This window comes from Sarcophilus harrisii, chromosome 2 (genome assembly GCF_902635505.1).
Source record: "Sarcophilus harrisii chromosome 2, mSarHar1.11, whole genome shotgun sequence".
NCBI lineage: Eukaryota > Metazoa > Chordata > Mammalia > Dasyuromorphia > Dasyuridae > Sarcophilus > Sarcophilus harrisii.
This window is the reverse complement of record NC_045427.1, coordinates 421767201-421786413: the sequence shown is the minus strand read 5'-3', so window position 1 is coordinate 421786413 and position 19213 is coordinate 421767201. Positions and strand designations below refer to the sequence as shown.

Genomic DNA, 19213 nt, shown 5'->3' with positions numbered 1-19213 from the left:
TGGTTGGATTAGATGCTACTCTTCTAACACTAATTTATCTATGACAATAATCATGTGATCTTAAGATGCTGTGTTTTATGAGCAAAGCAGATTTGAATTACCCCCCTCCCTAACTGCAAGATGCACAAAATTAGAGAAATCACCCAAATATTCAGAGGGACGATTTGTATCCGATCTGTGGCAGAGCCTTCTGAGCTCGTATTGGTCTGATCAGCCACAGTCAGACACACTGTAACTCAACTCTAACACAGTGATGTCATTTGGGTCCTCTTCCAGAACAAAAGACAACAACTGGTTTTAAGCCAATCCCCTCATCTCTCAAGCCCTCATTTTTCCCTGGGCCTGGACTTCTAGTTGGTCTCCTAGCTTCAAGCTCATCTCTTTTCCAGTCTATCTTTCACATAGCTGCCAAAAAAATATTTCCAAAGAGCCTCAATAAATGCTAGTTGATTGATTAATCTGGTAAAATGGAGGAGCTGGGCTAGTGCTAGTGACTGACAATTTTATAACAAACTAGTTGTGGGTCTTGGGCAAGTCCCAGAGTTATCTGGGATTACCTCATGTGTACAGTGTATAGACTGGAATAGATGATCTCTGCAATACCTTCTTACTCTGATAGTTTTTAATTCTTCAAATCTGATCCCTAGAAAATATTGGGATTTGTCTCTATTAAAGAGATTTGGGAGACTGGAAATTTTGGAAAGGATGGGGATTTTCTAGAGGTGCTGAAATTGTCTACAACTTACTATGGACAAACAAGACTGTCTAGTCCTGGAAAATAAATCCTCTTGGCCTCCTGATTGTGAGTTTATATGAGTTTACTGAACACCCAAAGGAGAGTTCTATACAGAGGAAATACTTATTCTGTTTAAATTGATTTTGTTGCATGTAATTTCTTTTAGGTGAATTCACAGAGGAAGAGGTTGAATTCCTGGAAGCTCGGGGCCATCGGGTTGAGAAGGTAGATGTTCTGTCCTGGGTCCACGGAGGTCGGAGAACCAACAATTTCATCATTGGGGTGAAGGACCCTCGAAGCCCAGATGGCGCTGGTGCCACCATCTTGTAGAAGTGGGTGGGTGGGGCAGGGGCAGGCGCTGCAGCACAAATACCCTTTGCATGTTCCAAGAGCCCCGAGGAGCCCTGCCTCCCCCTGGGCAAGGGAGGGGGGGGGAGATAGGCACAGAGTGGGCCTGAAGACCAAAGGCTCCCAGTTGGTGCCTTTGAGCTCTGCCCAGGGCCTGGGGACCAGAGGAGATTTCTATCAAACTCAATTCCAGAATAATTGACAAATTCTACAGTTGATGGGTGTGGACTGAGGAACCTCAGGAGAAAACTAGAATGGTTTTGCCTCCTCCCAAAAGTCCCTATTCCTGAGAGGTTTAGGAAAATGCTTGCTTAAAAACAAAACAAAAACAAAAAATAACCCACCCAACTGGCCCTAACCATCCTTCTCTCCCACCCACCCTCTGCATCTTTCCCCTACCTTCTCCCCAGTCTCATTTCTCAGATGACTTGGTTTTTAAAAATTCACCATCCAAAAGCAGTGGGCCCTCTTTTTTCCTTATCTCTGTCCCAGAAATAGTGAGGATCTGAGGGAGTGGTGCAGGGACAAGGGGCCACATAAGGGTGGGAGGGGGGGGGGGGTAACAGCTCAGGGGCTTCCACTTCCCAAGAGGAATTAAAGAGAAAGTTGCTTAAGAAACCTTATCTCTGGCTTGGTCTGTTAGCTGTCTCCAGATCAAAGTTGGAACAGATAGCTGAATTTTGGGGAGAAAGAAGTCTCCTCTGTTAGGCTTCTAATATCAGCACTTTAGGCTATCTGCAACCTTGGAGGCCTTTGAGACCATCTCTCTACCTTTGGGCAATATCACCCCTAATTCAACTCCTAAACAATTCAGTCTCATGAAATTCACCAAAAAAGAGGCCTAGAGAGGTAAAGTGGATCTTCCCAACCTCTCTAATTATCCTTAATAGGCTGTATCCTGGAAGTGGGATGGAGTGGGGCATGTGACATCTGGTACTTTCTTCCTCATAGCTCATTGAATATTAATGTTGGAAACTTCTAGTTGTATGGAGATGAGTGGAAACTGAGGCCCAGAGAAGAGAGTCCGCACCCAAGGTGCTCAGTCTTGAGTTAATAGAGATGTTACTCAAAGCGTGGAATCCAAGAGTTGAGAGGAAACAAAGAGATCATCTAGTCTAACCGGCAACTGAACAAAAATTCCTTTTTCAACAGCCCTGATAGGTGAAGCGATCCCTGTCAGCAAGCTCTTCCTTTTATTATCCTTCCTTGCAATTTCTACTCTCATTGCTCCTACTTCTGTTCTTTGCAACCTGACGAAACAAAGCTATATATAACCTCTTCAAATGCCTCAAGACGTTGATCATAGTTCCCTTAAGTCTTCACTTCTCATTTTTAAACAATCTGGGTTCCTTCGGTTTGTGTTGTCCTGTCCATCTAATTGTCCCGATTCCCAACCTAGTACTCTTTCCATGCCTCCAGATGCACAACCCCTAAAAACAACACAGGTCTGAAGTCCCTATTGACACGGAAGAGAGCAGCTCTAACGTGTCACTAGTGACTTCAGATCTGTGTTGTTTTTAGGCCATTCCTGCTGGTCTCTCACGGGTCTAGCATCATTTAGATGACTCCTCTTTCCAGCCTCACCCCCTTCCCTAATTTCAGTTTCCGTCTCCCGCTTCTCAATGGGCCATTTCAACTCTTTAAGTTTTATCATCTTATGACTGTCACGAGGGGGGACAGCCAGTCCCCCACATATAATATGCAGGACATAAAGTATGATTTTGCAGATTTAGAACAATGTTTTATAGAATAGGAACTGAGACCCTCCAGTGTCACAAAGGTAAATGTGCCGAGCCAGTCATTCTGAAGGCGCCAGAGCGGAGGGCAGAAAACTCCGAAAGGCACACGTCCGTAGGGGGGAGATGTCGGAGCGGGTCTGCCGCTGCCTCCTCGGCATTCGTGGGGGGCAGGCGGACTACGGGTCAAGCGCAGAGGGCCTGGGTGCTGAACACGACCGATTCCTCGCCACCATTTCCTTAAGAAGGCAAACCAGAGGGGACACCGTGCACTCGAGCCGAGGATTGCGAAAAGAGGGAGGGTGCTGTGGGCCCCGGACTACGGGGAGTGGAGGAATGCGGAATCTTGCCCGGAGAAAAGAGACCAAGGGTTCAAGGCTAGCGAAGACTCGGGGCTCAGGAGAAATAAAAAAATGCTGAGGGTCGGGAGGTGGAGGTAGGGGGAAAATCGGAGCTCCATCCAGGAGGGACCAGGGCGGGGCGGGGTGGGGCGGGCCGGGCCCGGACGCGCGTGCGTGCGGCCGCCCCGAGCTCCCGGGGACGTTCGCTCCGGTCACGTGCGCGGGGCCCCCGCCTGCCCGGCCCCGCCCCGCTCCTCCCCCTCCCTCTCCCCTTCCCCTCCCCCTCCCGGGCCCCGGTCCCCTCCCCTCCCCCTCCCCGCCGGGTCTGAGGCCGCTGCCGGGTCCGGGAGTCCCGGTGTCCCGCTGTCCGGCTCTCCGGGCCGCGGAGACGGACAGAGCGGCGCTCGCAGGCCACGGGCCGGAGTGGGCCGCCGTCGGAGGCCCCTGGCCGGGCCGCAGGTGAGACAGAGGCTGGAGCTCGGGTCGGGTCCGGGGGGGTGGGGTGGGACGGGACGGGACGCGAATGGGACTAGCTTCGTTCCTGGCCCCGGGAAAATGGCGCCGCCGCGCGGGGCGGATGACAGGCTCGGTCGGGCCAGGAGCAGCCACCCGCCCGCCGCCGGGCTCGCTCGTGTCCCCGCCGCCGCCGCCATGTTGGGGAGCTGGCCCCGGCCTGCGGGGGGTCGGGGCTGGAGTGGGGGGGGGGGCAGGGTCAGGCCTGCAGCGGGGAAGGGGGGGTGCTTCTCCGCGGTGCCCGAGCTCGAGCTCCGCCTCCCAAACCCTTAGCCGGGCCGGGGGAGGCAGGTGTCCAAGCCCCGACCCGGGCGGGCGGGCGGGCGGGCAGGGCAGGCCCACCTCATTGTGTGCCGGGTTTACCGGGCCGGGTGTGTGTGCGCTAATGTGCTCCGGGGAGGTGGAGGAGGGGAAGGCAGGGGAAGGAAGGATTTGGAAGGACTACTGAGGCAGAGCCCTGGGCGGGGAGTTTGACAGCGGGCGCTACAAAGGAGCGTGCTCACCTTCTGAGGTTTCCCAATCCCTTAAAGTGGGGGGAAGAAATGAAGCCTCGAGATGCCCGGGGCCTGGCCGTGTTGTACGTACAAAAGAGCGATGGCATGGTGTGGGGGTGATCACCCGGGGCACCCTCCGCCCCTCCCCCACCCGCCCCCAAGGAGGGGTCACTCACGGAGGTCATCGTTGTAGGGGGCGAGCCAGCCGGGAGCAGAATCAGTGATGGGGAGCCCGAGAGCTTGCAATCGCGAATGCCGTCAGTGGACGGAGCTCACTCCGGGTCCACTGAACCAGTGTTACTGAAACGTGTATTCCAGTCGTCCAGAGCGCCGTACCAAGTGCTGAGAATACACAGAAGAAAGGGGCCTTGTCCTCAGAGAGCTTGAAATCTAGCTTTCAAGGCTTAAAACTTCGCGGAGACTTTTGACCACCTCGTATAAAGATATACAGATTAAATTCAAAGAAATGAATTGGGGAAGGAGGGCGCTGCAGTTGGGGATGTCAGGAAAGGTTGGGTAGAAGGTCTTGATTGAGCTGTTTCTTGGAGGAAGTGAGGCTGTATTCCAGGCATGAGGGGGTGTAGTTAAAAGACACAAATGGTAAGTGGAGGTGTCGTGTATGAAGAACTGAGGAAGTCCAGGTTGGTTGTACTGTAGATTGTGGGAAGAGGAGTAACGTATAACAAGGTTGAGAGATAAAATGGGGCCAGATTGTGAAGGGCTTTAAAAAGTTAGAGAGGAGTTATTAGTGTAGCTTTAAAGAGCAATTGAAAGATTTTGAGTGGATAAATTACATTATTATTAAACTTGTATATTTGGGAAAATTTGAATTTTGGAAAAAACAAATCAGTCATAAAGCTGCACAATGGTCTTGAAAAGGCATTGGACCATAGCTGGCAGGCTCTGCCGCTCCTATGTGATTTAAGACAAATCACTTTAATATTTCATTTTGTCTCAGTTTTCACATCTGTAAAATTAGAAGATTGGAGTAATGTTCTCTGCCCAAATTTTATCACCTCCCTTTCCTCAAAGTCACTGGTTCTAAGCTTTTCTCTTCCTATTCTTTCACTAAAAAGAACACCCTTAGTGACTTTAAAATTCCTCATAATTTATCTCCTTAACTCTAGTCACCAGAAGTTAGTTAATTCTGACTTTTTACTAAAGCTTACTCTTTTACCTAATCTCATTTTCTTTTAACACTTTATTTCAGAAAGCTGCTGTCTTAGTCTCTTCAATCTCTCCTCCACTGGTACCTTCTCCTCAATTCACAAATATGTTCATTTTGATGTATCCACTTCCTATGTAACTACAATCCCATCATTTTCTCTTATTCTGCTAAAATATCTTAAAAAGTTGTCTATACCAGATACCTACACATCCTCATTACCCATTTTCTCCTTTAAGATGTGATTTTAGTTCTCAAACTTTTCTGTCTGGAATCATCATTGTAATCATCATATCTAATGGTTTTCAATCCCTTGAACTTGTTAGTGTCTTTTAAGAGGGTTTTGAATACTCTCTTTTATTGAATATTCTTCCCCGCTGGCTTCAGAGACACTATATTCTAGCTGGGTTTTGTTTTGTTTTGACTTTTCACATCTATTTTCCATGCCCTTCACTACCTCTTCACCTTGGTCTCTATGTCTTAATGAATGTTTCCCATTCATCTGTATTCAGCCCAAACTTCTCTGCATTTTCTATTGACTAGCGTGCATTCACTCCCACTACTTCAACTACTACCTCTATGCAGATAACTCCCAAATCTCTATCTCCAATCCTGACCTGTGTTCTGACCTCTACATCTGCATCTCCAACTATCTACCATAAAGCTTCACCTAGATGTCTTCTTGGCACCTCAGACTAACATGTTCAAACCTAAGCTTATTTCTTTTCTTGGGCTCTCTTCCTGTCTTCCCTGTTTTAGTCTGATCTACCACCATTCATTGTGCCTCATATATTCAAAACTTTGGGGTTATATTCAATTTTTCCTCATCTTATATCCATTTAGATTCCATGTTCTACCCATTCCTCTGTGACATCTCATTGATCCATTCCCTTCTTACTAATGTTATCACCCTCGTATAAGTCCTCATTTCTATTCACTATTTCTCTTTTAGGGGCCTCTTACCTTCTCAAATCCACTCTATTATTACTGCCAGAAAATGTTTTCTCATGTGTATAGACGGGTAGCTCTTCTGCTTAAAAAGTTCTTTGTTGGCTACCATAAAGTTCAGATTTCTTTGCCAGGAATTCTAGGCTTTCTACATTTGGGGGCTTCCTGCCTACTCATTCTTGTTTCTTTTTGTTCTCCTCTCTTCATAGAATGCTTAAAACAAATTGGATAACAAATACAGATTGTCCTCATTATCCTCGTGTTGAATCCTTACTAACCCTTTAGTTCTCAACTCAGTTGTCACCTCATTCATTGTTTTCCCTGATCAGTAACGATTTTCAAATTTCACACCATTTTTGGCACCTTTCTAACTCACATTTATCCCAGCATTTTAAAGTTTGTAATTGCTTTACATATATCATCTCATTTGATCCTCATAACTCGTGCCTCCTACTATTCTTATCTCCATTTTACAAATGAGAAAACTAAGGTTGATGGAGGTTGTGACTTGTTCAGAGTCATACAACTAATAAATAATAATACAGTGTTTGATTTGGAGTCTTCCTTACTGCAGGTCCAGTTCACTGTCCTTTATACTAGATTGCCCTTCTTGTTTGAGGGGGATGCAAAATTTCTTACATTTTAAAAAATTAACTTCCTCAGAAAATATGTTAAATATTTCATTTGTGTAGGGCTACTGTTAAGTATTTTAGGAGCAATGGAGTCAAGGATAGAGAGAAACTATTTTTGCTTTGAAAGATTTTAATTAGTTGAATTTAAATTTTATTTTTCTCTTGAGATACTCAAAATCAGTGCTTTAACCACATTATAACCTTCATAATTTTCCTGTGCAGTTGTAATCCCTTTTGACGGTGATGTGATTATTCTCAAACTGCTTTGATTTAATTGGTTTTGATAAAAGTTAAAGTTTATGGAGTAGAAAAGAAATTAATTTGGAGCCAGAAGGTCTGGCTCTAAGTATCCAGGTTCTACCAGTTGGAACCCATAAGAATTTGGGTAAGCCACTTAATCTCTCTAGGCCTCAGCTCCTTTTATCTGTAAAATGAGCTAGTTGAACCACTACAGATCTGTAATGCACTTACTGTGTAATATTTTTTATCCCACTGCTAAGATGTAAATTTCAGTAGGAAAATTATACAAACTTATTTTTATCTAAACTATATCTTTTCAGCATGTAACACAGTGTTCATTTATATAATAAATGCTTAAGAAGTGTTCATTGAATGAGTGAATAACTGAATTCATTTAAAAAGTATGTTAGTAAGCACCTGTATTAGATGCTAAGGCTATAAAGTTGCAAAATGACATCTTGACCATCTTCCTTGACCAGAACACTTTCATTTATATATTGCTTCTCCCATTAGAGAATGTGAGCTCTTTGAGGACAGATTGTCTGTTTGTTTTTGTATATGTATCCCCAATGTTTAGGATTGTATCTATTACATAGTCAGTAATAAATGCTTTTTCATTCATTCAAAAAGCTTATAATTTGTTGGGTGATATGACTTACACACATAAGTATAATATGTGATAAAAGAGAGATCCAAAAAAGATGTCATAGGAAAATTGGTGGAGGAAAAGAAGACTTTCACCTGGGGTGAGAGGAATTAGAGGTGCAATTTGGAAATGCATCTGAATTTGAACCTTCTGAATTCTGAAGGATTCTGAAAAACAGAAATGAAGAGGTAAATTAATTCCATGCTTGGAGGACAGATTATATGGAGAAAGGAGATGGCATGGCAAATTTGAGAACACTAGTAGTCCAGTTTGGCCGGAATGTAGAGTGCATGGAATGAGGGTAATATAAAATTCAGAAAGGGAAGATGTGTGTAGAAGGGACTTATTAGGTCCTAACCAAGATGTACCAGATTAAGGAGTTCAGATTTTCTTCTCTAGTTCAGAGATCCTTTTACCTTTTTTTTTCCTGCCATAGACACACACACACTCACTCACTCTCTCTCTCTCTCTCTCTCTCTCTCTCTCTCTCTCTCTCTCTCTCTAAAATTTATTTTGTTATAGCTTTTTATTTATAAGACATATGCATGGGTAATTTTTCAGCACTGACCCTTGCAAAACCTGCTGTTCCAATTTTTTCCCTTCTCCCCATCCCTTCCCCTAGATGGCAGGTAGTCCCATACATGTTAAATGTGTTAAAGTATATGTTAAATATAATATGTGTATACATATTTATATAGTTATCTTGTTGCACAAGAAAAATCAGATTTAGAAATAAGGTAAAAATAACCTGAGAGGGAAAACAAAAATGCAAGCAAATACTAACCGAAGGAATGGAAATGCTATGTTGTGGTCCATACTCATTTCCCATAGTTCTTTTACTGGGTGTAGTTGGTTCTCTTCATTACTGAACAGTTACAACTGATTTAGTTCATCTCATTGTTGAAAAGAGCCACGACCATCAGGATTGATTATCATATAGTATTGTTGTTGAAGTGTATAATTATCTGGTTCTGCTCATTTCACTCAGCATCAGTTCATGTAAGTCTCTCCAGGCTTTTCTGAAATCATCCTGTTGGTCATTTCTTACAGAACAATAATATTCCATAACATTTATATACCACAATTTATTCAGTCATTCTCCAATTGAAGAGCATCCATCCAATTTCCAGTTACTAGCTACTACAAAAAGGCCTGCCACAAATATTTTTTCTGTCATAGACTCTTTTGGCAATTAGGTGAAATTTAAAATAGACCCCCTTCTCAGAATCATGTTCTTAAATGCACAAAATAAAATACATATGCTTACCAAGGAAACCAATCATTCTGAATTTCAGTTATCAGAATATTAAAACAAACAAACAAAAACCTCTCAGGTTAAGAATCTCTGAATTAGTTGGTGTCTAAGAGTTTCTTTTGCCCCTGCAGTTTGGAACTCTGGTGTCAGAAAAGAGGCAGTGAAAACAAAGGTGGAGGGATGGAAGTATTTTTTCTTTCCTTGTATGTTTAAATATAGGATCTGGACCATTAAATTAGATAAATTAGTTACCCATTTCTTTTATTGTAGAGAGGATCTCAGTTTTGTTGTTCACTTCTTTAACTTGAAATACCTGCATTTGTAATGTAGCTGCCTCAGGACTTCTTAAACTTTTTCCGCAGGTGAACCTTTTTTGCAAGAGAAATTTTTACACTACCTGGAGTATATAGGTATATAAAAGAGGTATACAGATCAAACCATTTACAGATAGTAAGTAATAAATTTATCTTAAAACAATTCTTGGGTATATTTATGATTTTTACTATTAAAGATGAAAGCAAATTTTAATATTAATAAGTTGGATGAGCTTATTTATTTTTACATAAAGAATTCAATCTTAATAGAATATTTAATACCTTTTACTGTTACCAAATTTTTCCAATCCCCCTCTTCCCATGTAGGGTCAAGACCCATACTTTAAGAAGTTTTGAGATACCTAAGGATATTTGTATTTCCTGCTTTAGGACTACTTGTAGGGCTATAGTAGAACCAGTAAGGTCTTGCTCAGCAGCTACCTTTATCATGCATGATAGAGAACCTTTTAAAGTCAGATGATTCAACAGAACTGCTACAAGTTATATTAGCTACTAATCAGCAGCTTCTTTTTATTGTTAATATTCAAACTGACCTGTATCACTTTGACAGGGTCAGAGAGGAAGAGGAAATGTACTAAAGTAAAACAGAACAGTGATTGTAGAATTAGGAAATCTGAATTTTCATCTTTGCTTTCTAGATGTGTAAACTTGGGCTAATCATTTCACCTGTGAGATAGTGATGATAAAGCTCTTATTACCTACTTCATAGGCTTGTTCTGAGGAAAATGCTTTGTAAATCTTAAAGCACTAGAGAAATGTTAGATGATTATTATTTAGTAGTTTTTTAAATTGAATTGTTTTTTCTCTGGTGATACAGCTCACAGCTTATCCACAACTTGTCTTACGTGATTATTGTCCTTGACCTCCTATAAATCTACCAAGTGTACTGGTACCAAAGTGTTTTTTAGGGCATTTTATAATTGACAAGTAAAAGGGACCATTTCTTGACTTGACACATTCCCAATTGATGTCTTTTATACTACTTCTTTGTATACAAGTCATGATTAGTAATAACTAGTAGCCTATTTTTGACTACTTATTTTCCTTTTTTAAAAATTTTCTTAAAGTTTATTTTTAACATTCATTTTTTAAAAAATGTTGAGTTGTAAATTCTCTCCTTCCCTCCGTTTCTCTCCACCTCCACTCATGGAGAAGACAAGCAATATGATATCAGTTATACATATGAAGTTAGGCAAAACTTATTTCCATATTAGTCATGTTGCCAAAAAGCAAAATAAACAAATTATAGAGTGAAAAAAGGATGCTCAGTCTGCTCTCAGAATTCATCAGCTCTCTCTGGAGTTGGATAGCATTTTTCATCTTGGGTTCTTTGCTACAATATTGCTATTACTATGTACAATGTTTTTTTTCAATTCTCATTTCACTTTCATCAGTTCATGTAAATTTTCCCATGTTTTTCTGAAATATCCTGCTCTTCATTTATTAGAGCATAAATAGTATTATATCATAATCATATATCACCACTTGCTCAGCCATTCCTCAATTCATAGGTGTCCCTTCAATTTCTAGTTCTTTGCCACCATAAAAAGAGCTGCTTTAAATATTTTTGTACAAATAGGTCCTTTTCCCATTTATTTGATATCTTTGGGATATAGACCTAGTAATGGTTTTTGCTAGGTTACAGTTTTATAGCTCTTTGGGTATAGTTCCAAATTGTTATCCAGAATGGAGATCAGAATCATTAGATCAACTTAAAACTTCAGCAACAGTGTGTTACTGGCCCAGTTTTTTTTTTGCATACTCTTTAGCATTTGTCCTTTTCCCTTTCTGTCATGTTAACCAAGATGATGGGTATGAGGTGAAACCTCAAAGTTATTTTAATGTGCATTTCTCTAATCAGTGGTCATTTTGAGCATTTTTTTCATGTGACTATTGATAGTTTTGATTTCTTCTAAAAATTTCTGTCTATATACTTTGACCATTTATCAATTATGGAAAGACCTCTTTTCTTATAAATTTGACTCATTCACTATATATTTAAGAAAGGAGGCCTTTGAAAAACTTGCTGTAAATTTTTTTCCTCCAGAGTCCTGCTTTCCTTCTGATTTTGGCTGCATTGGTTTTGTTTGTGCAAACCTTTTAAAATTTAATGTAATCAAACATCTGTTTTACTTTTCCAGGTTCTCTCTGTGTCTTATTTGGTTATTAAACTCTTTATTTATCCATAGAACTGATGAATAAAATTTTCTATACTCTGCTAATTTACTTGTGATATCACCTTCTAAATAATTTTACCCATTTTGACCTTATTTTGGTAAATAGCATGAGATGTTCATTTCTGTCCAGTAGTTTACTGTTCTTTTTTTTTTTTTTTTTTTTTTTTTTTAAACCTCTCTCAGTGATCCTTTGGGTTAGCAAAAACTTCGTCTTTTTTTTTTTTTTTTTTTTTTTTTTTTGACATTTTGGTATTCTATGATTTTTAGCCATGTAAACATTATAAGATTATTGGTGTTCAAAAGATGGTTTTTAGTGTTAATAGGGAAACATCATTGAATGTGCTACATAATTTCCCAAAGGCAATCCAGTTTTTTTGAGCCTAATTTATTATTATTATTATTTTTTTTATTTAATAGCATTTTATTTACAGGTTATATGCATGAATAACTTTACAACGTTAACAATTGCCAAACCTCTTGTTCCAATTTTTCACCTCTTACCCCCCACCCCCTCCCCTAGATGGCAGGATGACCAGTAGATGTTAAATACATTAAAATATAAGTATACATGACCAAAACATTATTTTGCTGTACAAAAAGAATCAGACTCTGAAATATTGTACAATTAGCTTGTGAAGGAAATCAAAAATGCAGGTGGGCATAAATATAGGGATTGGGAATTCAATGTAATGGTTTTTAGTCATCTCCCAGAGTTCTTTCTCTGGGGGTAGCTGGTTCAGTTCATTACTGCTCCATTAGAAATGATTTGGTTGATCTCGTTGCTGAGGATGAGCCTAATTTATTATTCATTGACAGATACATAAATACATCTTGGACAGATTTAGTGGATTGTCCATCCACCATCATGTAATGATCTAGGAATGTTATGCATTTTTCAACTTTTTTTTTTTTTTTTTGGTCTCAGGTGAATCTTGAGATCTCTTGACTGTCCCTAATTCTCAATGAAGAGGCCAGTATAGTCTTTTCTGGAGATAGAAATTTCTAGACTATCTCATCATTCATAAAGGAATTCGTTTCATTGGGATTTTGTCACAAAATCTTTTATAACAGGAGCTAACTTTAGTGAATTGGTTTTCCTGTTTTATGCCACTTTGAGATTGATTAAAGGATTGAACAAAGTTATTTATGTGGGTTTGTTTTTTTTTTTCAATCCAATAATCCTGTGTTTTTAACAAATACATGAATCTTGGTGGATAAGTCTAACTTTTTTGCTCTACCTAGTCAGGTGCTTTAAAAACAAGAAATAAACAGAAGAAATCTGGCAGTTAGACATCACAATAGATAATACCTATTTTAAAGTCGTGAAAACTGCAATTAAATCTGACTTCAGTTATTTATTAACTATATGACTATGGGCAAGTTACTTAATTTCTATTTGCTTCAGTTTCCTCATCTGTAAAATGGGGATAATAATAACATCTACCTCCCAACATTGTTATGAGGATCAAATGAAATAATATTTGTAGAGTACTTAGCATAGTGCCTGGCACATAGTAATCACTATATAAATGTTATCATTATACTTTTCAGTCACATTTGTGGCTGTAGACAATCTTAATCGAAAACATGCCTGTTCCCTTCTTGTATATCAAGATTACATGTATATGTTTGTTATTTTCATAATATTTTATATCGATCTGAAAGTAGGCAAGTGAATTTATAGTTGCTGATGTCCTCTTAGTTGCATTTTTTGGAGAATGATATTGTCCGTCTTCTTTAAGATATCTGATTATGGATCCTTCACCCCTTATAAAATTGTGTCAGCAGCCAGGATTTTTTCAGGATGTACTTAGTCATTTTTCCTAGTTTATTTTCTTGATTTCTATTTCAACTTCTTCATTATGGTACATCTAGTTGGTACTCAGATGGTAGGGTCAAAATGTAATCATAATGATAACAGCTATATAAAAACACAGTAAATCTGTTACATTTTCTGTTGAGTTGTTGGCTACCTTAATGGTTTTGTGTATGAATATGATGTAGGTTAGCTGAGTTTCACATTAAGCACTTTGCAGACTCATTTTCTTCTGCTTTGCAGCTGCAGGACTTCCCCATCCCCCACCCTTCTGGGCCTGCTGCAGAGATCTTCAGGGTTTAGAATGTCTTCTCTGGCCAATTTTTGGCACATAGGGATGAAGGAGGGTGGCCCTACCAGAAAATTGGAGATTGTGGAGATAGAGAACTGCCAGGTGAGTTTGGAGGCATGTAAAAACAAACCTCTTTCTAAGGTTAATTCAGAAATAGTTATGCTAAATAAAGTGATTCATGAGATTAAAAGGTAATAGTTTACATTTATATAGTGCTTTAATGTTTTCAGAACATTTTATTTACACTGTCATTTGATTCTTAGACAACAACCTCTAGAGTTCCACTATTATTCCCATTTCACATGTAATGTAACTTAGGCTCTGAAAAGTTATATGACTTGGTGACTTCCCCAGGATCACATCAGTATTAGTATCAAAGGTAACATTTGAATGAAAGCCTTCCTGACTCCCAAGTCCTTGATTATTTCCACTGTATCATACAACTTAGCTTTATGGGACACAATGAAGGAGGGATTTTCACTATTGTAGTGAAAGTCATTTGAAAAAGTAGGAAACAAGAAAGATCCTTGAGGTTGAAGGATAGTGAGGCCTTAGGAACTATGTCATCTTATCCCAAGAGCAGTAGGAAAAAAAAATAGTAAGAAGAAATATGATAACTTAATATCTGAAGGTACATTTTAATTAAAAAAAAAAAGTCTTGGACTTGGTTTCCTGATCTCTGAACTTTTCTCAATGTCTAATTTGTGAAATGGAGTTAGTATTAGCATCCTGACGTGTTCATAGATCAAATGAAATAAAATCCCTTCTAATGATTTGTACAGGTCACTGTTCTAATATGGGCATTTTTATGGCACAAAATTTAAGAAACACATTTTAATGTCAGAAAAAAAAAACTTTAAATATTAAACAAATTTATCAGTGGCATGGGAATGCTTCCTGTCAAGGAAAATATTCAAATAGAGGTTCAGGCAGTCTGGATGGCCATGCATACCATTAAAGATTTTAAAGCTCAGAGGGACCTTAGAAATAGAGCTTTCTTTTTATTGATGAGAAAATTGAGACTTTGACAGGTCACAAATCATAGTTCTAGGTCTGGAAAGGATCTTAGAAAGAAGGGATCTTGAGGCCAAGCTGATTTTACAGATGTGAAAATTACATGGTAACAGAGGTTGCAAGGATTTGAACCCAGCAGTGGTTTTTGTTTTTGATTGCTGTACTAAATAAAGTGATTTTCTTAATACAGAGTTTTCACTTTATGTAAATTTGCATTATACAAATTTGACTTTACATAAAGAATTCTGAAAGAAATTTACATTTTTAAAAAAACTCATCTGTTAACTTTATTACAAAGTACTGTGCATATCTTCACTCTGTTGTGCGCTCTTCTCGCTCTCTCTTTTTCTCTTTCCTTCTCTCTCTCCTTCCCTCCTCCCTTCCTCCCTCCTTTCCCTTTCTTCCCTTCTTTCCCATCCTACCCTCAACTAAGTGCTCCATGCTCTCTCCCCTTGCCCATCTTTTGTCTCTAGCTCCCACCTGTCCTTGAACCATAAGTAATGACCCCCTTCTTGACTCCTTCCCTCCTCCACTTCCTCTGGCAAATTCACATAAATTGTCATTAAGTCACTCTTTGTAGAAGCCTGCAGAAAACCAGAAGTGTTTGTATCTTGAGAATGACAGAAACAAGCATTTATTAGTGGCTAATGTGCCATTCTAAGTACTAATGATACTAATACTAATACATATAAAAAGAAAGTTTCTGTCCTCAGAATTTATATTCTAATCTACCAGTAAAAATGAGCTGAAAAATGGTGGTGGTAGTGGGAATATTTAAGAAGGATTTCCTTCATTGTACTCAATATTGGTTGGTTTAGGTGACTTCTAGAGTACTTTCAACTGTAGAAATAAAAATAATAATTCATTCACATGATAGGGTAAAATTTTTGTCTTTGATTTTTTAATGAAAGAATTCAGCATGGCGTAATGCTTAGAAATCTGGCCTCTGAGACTAGGAGACCCAAATTCAAGTCCTGCCTCCTACACTTAGCTTTGTGGGCCTGGGTAAGTCATTTAACAATGTCTAGTTGGTGCCTCAGGCAGCTTCCTTAACTCCTGAAGTTGTGGAATTATTGCTGATGAAAAGAGGTTGTATTCTCCCTCCCTTACCGCTCCCCTCCCCAAGACAGCAAGCTATCTGATGTACGTTAAATACGTTCAATCCTTTTAAATATATTTCCATATTTGTCATGTTGTTCCAGAAAAATCAGACCAAAAGGGAAAAAGCATAGGTCTCTTGAATTTTTAAGTTTCTCAATCAAAAGAATTCTGATGTAAGATACTTATTCTTTCCTTATACCTCTGAAAGACTAAAGGACACTTTCATTAGGTGGTTTGGATCTTCCTTGGGATAATAAAACCAGTAAATTCCCTAGGCCATGAAATTAGATGAATTTTTTTTTCCTATCACTTGTTCGTTCTTCCTCCAATATTCCCTTGCAGTGAGAATAACGTAAGGTGACACAGGGATAACCACTATTGTGCTATGTTTTCAACCCATGAGAAGGACTGTCTTATGGAGAAATGATTTATCCTCCATAGATTCAACTCAGTAAGAAGGAATTTTCTAACAATTAGTTACTTAAAATTGGAATAGGCTCTCTCTGAAATTTGAGGTTCCTATTATCTTTTTAAAAGTTTTTTTTTTTTAATTTAAGCTTTTTAATTCTCAAAACATGTATGGATAATTTTTCAACATTAACCCTTGCAAAACCTTGTGTCCCAACTTTTCCCCACCTTCCCCCCACCCTCTCCCCTAGATGGCAAGTAATTTAATGTTACCAATATGGTAAAAATATATTAAATCCAATATATGCATATATATTTATATAATTTATCTTGCTGCACAAGAAAAATCAAATCAAAAAGGAAAAAAAATGAGAAAGAAAATAAAATGCAAACAATAACAAAAAGAGTGAAAATGCTATGTTGTGAATCACACTCAGTTCCCATAGTCCTTTCTCTGGGTGTAGTTGATTCTCTTCATCGCAAGATCAATGGAACTGGTCTGAATCATCTCATTTTTTTTTTTTTTTAACTTTTAAAAATTATTATTTTTTTTAATAATTATAACTTTTTATTGACAGAACCTTTGCCTGGGTTCTGTCAATAAAAAGTTATAATTATTAAAAAAAATAATAATTACCTTTGCCTGGGTAATTTTTTTTTTACAACATTATCCCTTGCACTCAGTTCTGTTCCAACTTTTCCCCTCCTTCCCTCCTCTCCCTCCCCTAGATGGCAGGCAGTCCTATACATGTTAAATATGTCACAGTATATTCTAGATACAGTATATGTGTGCAGAACTGAACAGTTCTCTTGTGGCACAGGAAGAGTTGGATTCAGAAGGTAAAAATAAACTGGGAAGAAAAACAAAAATGCAAACAGTTTACGTTCATTTCCCAGTGTTCTTTCTTTGGGTGTAGCTGCTTCTGACCATCATTGATCAATTGAAACTGGGTTAGATCTTCTCTTTACCAAAGAAATCCACTTCCATCAGAATACATCCTCATACAGTATCATTGTTGAAGTATATAAAGATCTCCTGGTTCTGCTCATTTCACTTAGCATCAGTTCATGTAAGTCTCTCCAAGCCTCTCTGTATTCATCCTGCTGGTCATTTCTTACAGAACAATAATATTCCATAACATTCATATACCACAATTTACCCAATCATTCTCCAATTAATGAGCATCCATTCATTTTCCAGTTTCTAGCCACTACAAACAGGGCTGCCACAAACATTTTGGCACATAGAGATCCCTTTCCCTTCTTTAGTATCTCTTTGGAATATAAGCCCAGTAGTAACACTGCTGGATCAAAGGGTATGCACAGTTTGATAACTTTTTGAGCATAGTTGCAAATTGTTCTCCAGAATGGTTGGATCCATTCACAACTCCACCAATGTGTCGGTGTCCCAGTTTTCCCACATCCTTTTCCAAAATTCATCATGATCTTTTAGCCAATCTTAGCCAGTCTGAGAGGTGAATAGTGGTATGGGGTTCCTATCATCAAAGATAGTACAGCATAGACTCAAGGACTTGCCAGGGAGGATACAGAGGAGATTCATGTTTCAGTAACTCTTGGACAAGACATCCTCTGATCTCTCTTCCAGCATTAGGGCGTTGTGTTTTTATGATCCCTGATCCTCCTATATTCCTTTTTTTTCCCCTGAAGATTGGAATGATTTCCTTGGCAATTTTCAACAAGCAGATAAAGGCTGAGCTTACAGTTTAGCATATATGATCATTCAAAGATAGTTCTGTGTTGTTCAATAGCCTTCATTACACTTTTATCGTCTATGTTAGATATAGACTGTATAGATTTTAAAATCTAGAAATTCTGTATTTAAAGAAGGATAACAGCTGAAGAAAATTATCAAAGGAATTGTTTCCATGTACAATTAATCCTTAGTAATTATTGGTAGAGAAAAAAGAGGGAGAGGCCATGGGGCAGGATCTAAGTGTTACCAACCCTAGTCCTAAGCCTAAGGTTTACTTTGCTTTTCCAGGTAGCACCAACCCACCTTTCTGAATTAGTCTCAAGTCTCACACAACTCTCTTCCTGTGTTCCAACTGAATTATCTCCCAATTTCTTTTTCATGTCCTGTGCTTTCCCCAGGTTTTTAATAATTTAACTTTTTACACTTGAAATGCCCTCTATGACTTCCCCTCTTCTCTACCTTTGGTAAGCCTGCCCATTCTCCAAGACCTTTGCCTTCCATAGAGCTCACATAACACCTGGCTTAAACCTCCCCTATGCTCACCTTATTGTTTGATATTGTGGTTATTTATGTAAATGTCACTGAAGGAAGAGGTCAGTATCTAATTTATCTTTGTACTTCCCTAATCTGGCAAAATGCACACTGTATAATTTTACTAAGTTTACATGCAAATTTTTATTGCTTAATTGAAAAGCATTTCTTATTATCTTGGAGGCAGCTTGGCATAGTAAATAGAGTTGACCTCAGTCAGAAAGACCTCATTCCTTCCAGACCACTGACCTTTTGCCCCTGGGTCAATCGTTGAACTCTTCTGTCTCAGGCAGCTCTCTAACATTGTAACTTGTTTGTCCTTCCTTCTCAAAGCGACCATGACATCAGAGGTGATGCCATGACATGACATGCAAGCAGATTTAAGGGAAGGAGGGCTGTGTCAAGTCACCAACCTCACTTTCTTCTTAGGGGCCAGATAGAGATCAAAACACCTGGAGATGGCCCTGGATGCCAATCTTGGCTTTTGCAAACTATGGTATTTATTTAACAGGCTTCAGTTTGCCTGAGATTGAGGTTAGGTATGAAAAAAAAGGTAAAGATTGGATTTTTTTTTCCTAGTTTAAAAAAAATTGATCTGGGAGGGAAAGACCCTCAGGATTTATGGCCAAAACAGAAATAATTGCTATTAACAAGCCCCAAAGACCATTTGTTGCTTGGCCTAGGATGTATTGTTGGCCAGTCTATGAAAGCCAGAGTGATTTGGGACTTAAGGACCAAGCCTTAAGAAATATAGTCTGTGAATCTAAGGTA

General features: G+C 39.1%; 2 protein-coding genes and 1 long non-coding RNA gene across 6 annotated transcripts in view; 2 read left to right on the top strand and 1 right to left on the bottom strand.

Moving 5' to 3' along the window:
- Window positions 1-1655, top strand: part of GGT7 (gamma-glutamyltransferase 7) — a 41289-nt gene extending 39634 nt beyond the window's left edge. The window contains exon 15 of the mRNA XM_003756928.3: window positions 903-1655. Within this exon, the coding sequence (XP_003756976.1) occupies window positions 903-1066 (164 nt within the window). The 3' untranslated portion in view covers window positions 1067-1655. The remainder of the gene's footprint in view (window positions 1-902) is intronic.
- On the bottom strand, window positions 1464-4474 carry LOC116421701. The gene is made up of 2 exons (XR_004232190.1): window positions 4345-4474; window positions 1464-3059 (listed from the first exon to the last, which is right to left on the bottom strand). It is a non-coding gene; the product is annotated as an uncharacterized LOC116421701 (long non-coding RNA).
- NCOA6 (nuclear receptor coactivator 6) overlaps window positions 3432-19213 on the top strand; it is a 79119-nt gene continuing 63337 nt past the window's right edge. For 3 of the 4 annotated variants that reach the window (XM_031953889.1, XM_031953886.1, XM_031953884.1), the window contains exons 1-2: window positions 3432-3620; window positions 13626-13776. The gene's annotated coding sequence lies outside the window, so the exon portion shown is untranslated. The remainder of the gene's footprint in view (window positions 3621-13625; window positions 13777-19213) is intronic. The other variant, XM_031953885.1, reaches the window with a different exon arrangement.